The sequence below is a fragment of the Martes martes genome (assembly GCF_963455335.1).
Source record: "Martes martes genome assembly, chromosome: 6".
In the NCBI taxonomy this organism is placed as follows: Eukaryota; Metazoa; Chordata; class Mammalia; order Carnivora; family Mustelidae; genus Martes; species Martes martes.
This window is the reverse complement of record NC_137893.1, coordinates 72,541,945-72,547,944: the sequence shown is the minus strand read 5'-3', so window position 1 is coordinate 72,547,944 and position 6,000 is coordinate 72,541,945. Positions and strand designations below refer to the sequence as shown.

Here is a 6,000-nt window from a genome sequence, read left to right as displayed (position 1 = left end):
TATAGAGATCTGCTACACTGGAAACATATAAAAAATGAACTTTACTATGAATTTGCACAGCTTTTCATACTTCTGCTTAAAGGTTTAACATCTTTTATCCAAAAAAAGGGAGAAAAATGCCACATAGAAAGTATTAATTCATGCAACATGTGGTGTTGCCAGGCGAGAACCAGGCGAGAAAAAGCTGCATATTCACTGTACAAACACTGATAAGCTCTCATTGGAATCTGTTCTTATTAAATATAATTCATGTGGCACGAAATGTTGATGCTTTCATACAGTAATAGAAACTAAATGAATCCTTTTTATTAAGATACACAACTTCATAAGAAAAATACTTTCACTTCTCGAATGTAAAAGCCTCCCACCCCCCACATTAAAATCTTTCTGCACGACTGTAACAGGTACAATGGCTGCTGGCTCAACAGACGAACAGGCTTCTGGGTGGATGCACTCTGAGGTCTCACCCAACTAAGAAGATTCCAGGTACTCCAAAGCGACATCATAGCAGAAACGGTACTGCTCCTGGAAGAGGCGAAAACGTAAGAGTTGAGAAAAGTTAAGAGAAGGGAGACTAATGCGAACCATCGCCACCAAATGAACACCCAGCCACTGCTTAAAATTATTCAAGAATTACCTATTAGTTTTCCTATATAAAGAAGCTTAATTTCTGGGCATCCATGTTTTATGTTTGAGTCTAATGTTTCTGTTTAAGGAAAAGGAACTCGATGTAAAAAGATATATTATCTTTGCCTCATATTTTCTATTAATTTTTGAAAATCTCCAGTATTTTTTAATCCAGTTATAATAGTAAAACCTGATCACTACAGAAAAATTGCCCACTATAGGAAAGTAAAAGCCATCAGAAAAAGAGTTCCATAATTCTATTACTAGAAACAATTATTGATAAAATACTGCCTGAGTTTTGCTCTAGTCCTTTTTAAGGCATGGTTGAAATAATAATTATTTTAGGCCAAATATAATTACCCTCACAGATTTGAGAATACAAGCTTATATTTTATTTTCCTTTAACACTGTTATGTATCTTTTTCTTATGTTATTTAACATTTCTTTTCACACTATATAGAAGTCTAACATACAGATTTGACTATTAGATTGTTTTTATTTTTTCTTTAATAGAAATAAATGCTATAGTGAATATGTGCAAATGTTCCTCTCTAAACTTCAGATAATTTTTCTTAGCAGGAGGAAAAAAAGTCACTTTAAGCTGCCATTCACAATTTCAAGTTCTTAATTTTTGATACAGCTTTTCATTTGTCAGAGTATTTAAGTAAATTTTTAAAATTTAAAAATTTTTTGAGCTTATTTATATCTGAAAATTTATTTCTGCTGTCTTTATATATTTAAGACAACTTGGTTGACAAGTTCAGTTAAAACTTCCTTTCCTCTATCTATGCACTTCTCCATTATTAAGAATTTAGAGAAAATCAGACTGTATTACAAGTTATGACTTATAATATGTCATTAAAAACTTCTCAACTCAGTCCAAGTGGGTAAAATTCAGGCTGGAATGGAGAACAGTCTAAAATGCATATTATTTCTAAAGAGAACTTCCAGGTGTCTCCAGCAATAAACCAGGCTAATAAAAAACTTCCCCAAGAGATCTTTATCAATCCTACCTTTAATTATCAAGTAGGTGTGATTTAAATTAGCCTACCACTGTGGCAAGTGCATCTGAAGAGCCAAAAAGTGCTTGAAAACAGTTATGTCTCTTTAATCTGTCATTAGCAATTTTGTTTACACTCTAAATTTTCTTACCAAACTTGTCAGTTCAATTCAACAGCACACTAAACTCATCATTAACACTGATTAAACACAAATCAGAGGGTAGGAGTTCAGTCAGGATTAATGGGACATGAATGTAAACGTACAAAGAAACTTTTTGGAAGGTTCTAGAATGGCTGAATTAGACCAGAGATCCACCCCCCCCCCCCAAGTTATTGTAGGAAATCAGAGTTAAATTTGGAGGTAAAACTTGAATTCTGATGGAGAAGTGAGCCCACTGAGGAATTTAAGAAGACGTGATCTTAGACACCGAGGCAGAGTTTACGTTGAGGAACCTTCAGACAGCAAAGAATCAAAAGACATAATCACTATGTTCTGTAGGAAGACTTCAGAGTTCTACATCAAAAATCCTTCAGATCCACCCCCCTTTCTCTATCTCCACTGCCAGTACTCCAGTCAAAACCAACATCACCTTGTCCAGACAACAGCAATAAAACCCAAGGGATGAGCTGGAGAAGGGACGGTTGGAGGGGGTCTGTAGAAGGGGAAAACGTCTGTTACCACTTGTAAAAGCGAAACGGTATAAATGTAACTCTTCAGATTTTGTCTCAGGAAGCAATGCAGTTTTTGTGTGAACAATCCATGAGCAGGAAGTGGTAAGAATACTTTAAAGGTTTATTGAATTGCTCATTCTAGTTATCTGATCATCTTGATAATGTAGGGCAAGCAACAATTTTGCCTTGGTTTTTCTGGTTTACTTTTGTGTGAACATAAACTAACTACACAGCTGCTCCTGACCTTATCCCACCATGTACATATGTGTAACCCACAGACAACTCTCTTTAGAAGTAAAATGTGCTCGAGGAGTTTAACTTTTCTTTCTTACTGTTCACACAGCTCCACCCAGATGAGCTCCCACATACCCATTCCTATCAGCTCTTATTTTGCGAGCTGTGGTCTGATTTTATGAGCCCTGGCAAATTCAGGTGGCACCATCTGAACCACTCACTCTAATTTGTAAAAGCTGAAAAATGTCAATGATGACAGTTTAAAATTTATGATTTGACCAGAAGTGAAGAATTATAGGAAATGACTAAAATAAATTTCATTTGCCAGTTAAGGACAGACATTAGGTGCCTAAGTGCTGATACAATTTAGGAATATATCCGTTGGATGACTGCTTTACCAGTTAACCTAAATGCTTTAAGAAATTAAAAATAGACAAGAATAAAGACTAGCGAGTAGAATTTATTCTTATTATAGATCTATTTACTGAAGCTTCTTACAGCAGATATTTATGGTCTATCACAGGAAAAAACCCATAATTCTATACATTTCCCAAATCAAGTGAAAATAGTTTCCATCATGAACATTTGTGATATGTGATTAGGATTCTGTGGGTAGAGAGAGATACTCAGCAGTTCATCAATTAGGCAGAAAAATCCCCACAAAGACTCACACATCTTATTGCCTTGGGTGTATGAAGTCAACCCAGTGAGTAGGTTAGGATTGTCTAATGTCTCTGCTCCCTTCTGTGCCTGAGACTCTGACTCACCGGGGCTTCCACCATGTTGGGCTTGCTGTTCCTCAGGGTCTTGACTGCATGGAACACGTCCACCACATTTTGCCGCTTCACCATTTCAACAACAATGCCTATAGCACAGAACATACCGCTTCGCCCACCGCCATTTCTGGAAGCAAAGAAAGCCAGGGCATTTTTTTTTTAGAGAATTTTTTTTTAAGATTTTATTTATTTATTTAGTCAGAGAGAGAGAGAGCACAAGCAGGCAAAGTAGCAGGCAGAAGCAGGCTCCCCACTGAGCAAGGATCCTGATGCGGGACTTGATGCCAGCACCCTGGGATCATGATCTGAGCTGAAGGCAGTGGCTTAACTGACTGAGCTACCCAGGTGTCCCAGCCAGGGCATTTTAAATGGCAGCTTTTGGTCACCAGAGGTCACACAATCTTATAAATTGAGGAAATGAAAACATGATTTTTATTTTTTTTCCATTTTGTATTATTCTGCTTCATTTGTGTGCATGTATGTGTAGAGGGCAGAGTGCAAGGACCCATGAGGATGATGTCAGCTCTATAGCTTATGCTTAGGAACATTCTGGAGTCACCAGCTGCTGCAACTTTGATCCCCTGAAATTTTGGTATATTTGTATACTGTGTACATTAGGAAAGTGGTTCTGAGTAGTGTTTGAAAGAGTTTAAATCATGTGACAACTATATAATAATCAATTTTGAAAAAATATGAAAATGAAAATTGGTAGTTAATTATAGAATCACGAGACAGGAAGATTATTTAAAATGCTATCGATGGAGATCCATAAGATCTTTAATGTGGGAAACATGAAGTCTAGTGAGGAAATGAGCACCAAAGCCCCAGCACCGCCAAGCTGAGGCGCCATACTCACAGGCAGTGGATGATGGTTCGGCCCTCCCCTTCCTCGCACTCCTCCTGCCATTTTTCCACCTGCAGTATCAGTTTCAAAAATGACCGTTTGGAGCCTGGCACTTCTCGGTGAGAGGCCCACCCTAGATACTGAAACTGCTGTACCATCAGATAACCTTCTTGTGGCTGTAGAGGGAAAAGCATTTTTCTGTAAATAAGTTGGGACTAGAATTTTTACTAAAAAGTAAAGGTGCATAAAAATTTATACCGTGACATAAATGCCGTTTATACCGGATTGAGTCTAGATGGTAAGTCCAAAATAGGTACATGCTAGTACAGAAACATTCTAAGTTACAGAACCAAGAAACATGAGAATTACCTTTACATAAGCTTCTCCCTTGCACCCCATATCCAATAATCAATCACACTTCTTAAATAACTTTCAAATCCTTTCTACTCTTTATCACTGCTGACATCATTGCATTGGCCCAATTACCAGTTATGATAATTGCTTCCTAGTTGATCTCCTTGAATAAACTTTGATCTCCTTCCAAATCTTTCTTACTGCAGCATCATGATTATTTTGAAATGCAAATATGATCTTGTCATTCCTCTGCTTTAATGGCTTCCAAATGATCTTACATAAAATCCAAATTGCTGCAGTGGCTTAAAAATTCCTACATGATATGGCTCCACTTCCTTCCCATTTATCAAGTCATTTCTTGCCTGGGAACTTTGCACAAACTCTCCATTTGGCTTCAAAGATCTCCTTCTTGTTTGTGCCTCTTAATCTCAAATACAGTGACCAGTTTGTCTTGGGTTTGCCTGCGGCTCTTCTGGTCTTTGAACTGAATTTGTGTGTCCTGGGAAACCTCTCTATTCTGTGAATACTGAGATAGTTGGTTCTCCCACCGCCCAAAAGCTCCTATGGTTTTCAAATTTTGCTTGAAAGATCACTACCCCAATGAAATCTTCTCTAGTCACTCAGCTATGTCAGATAACCCAAACATTCTGGATTCTGTCTTTTGCCTAAAATTTCTCATATTTGTAAATAAATGATTATAGAATGAGTTGTTCAGTGCTTGTCTTCCCTGAAAATATAAATTCTTTAAGGATGAGGCAATCTCTTTCTTTCTCCCCTAAACTCTATATTGCTAGAACCTAGCAAAATACTGTGTCCAAAGAATAGTACTGTTGAGTGAATGAAGCAAAACATTAAGCCCCATATGAAAATGTAAGAAAGAATTTGCAATACATGAGTAAACTGTATAAGGCATCAGATCTGAATTTCCATATGGCAAGGGCTCACACATCATAAGGACCTACTAGTACAATACCCCAACTTCTCATTGGTGCATATTAAATATCTCATGAACTACAAGATATTAAGATTGGGAATAGAAAAAAAAAATCAAGCACTAATAAGAACCAGAACACCAAACATAGAGGAAGATAAATAAACAAATACGCTGACAAAAAAACCAGATTTCAGTTTCCATCCTTAGAATATTCTTCATACAAACAGCTCAATAAAAAGACAAGTCTTACTTTCTTAGTTTAGCAGCTATGGTTTCTCAGCTAAAATATTACTAGAACCATAATGGAACAGATGTGCAGACAAAATGAGATTCCATTTAAATTAACATCTAAGATATGCATGAATATTATGACATGATTTGAAGTTATCTTTTTTTCCACTGAAATGAGCGACAGAATTGGCAATGACTACATCCTCTGCTTATAGTTATACATATAGACTTATTAACCAGAAACACAGATAGCTATTTTGATATGAAAACACCGAAACATGACAATCTGAATTACACACTTAAAATAATACACATACGTAAAGCTGC

General features: G+C 36.6%; 1 protein-coding gene across 2 annotated transcripts in view; it reads right to left on the bottom strand.

The window, feature by feature from the left end:
- Nucleotides 1-284: 284 nt before the first annotated feature.
- Nucleotides 285-6,000, bottom strand: part of PTPRK (protein tyrosine phosphatase receptor type K) — a 568,933-nt gene continuing 563,217 nt past the window's right edge. For both annotated transcript variants that reach the window (XM_080807221.1, XM_080807222.1), the window contains exons 28-30: nucleotides 4,167-4,330; nucleotides 3,302-3,437; nucleotides 285-525 (exon numbers count right to left, since the gene is read on the bottom strand). In XM_080807221.1, coding sequence (XP_080663347.1) covers nucleotides 472-525; nucleotides 3,302-3,437; nucleotides 4,167-4,330 — 354 coding nt within the window. In that variant the 3' untranslated portion in view covers nucleotides 285-471. The remainder of the gene's footprint in view (nucleotides 526-3,301; nucleotides 3,438-4,166; nucleotides 4,331-6,000) is intronic.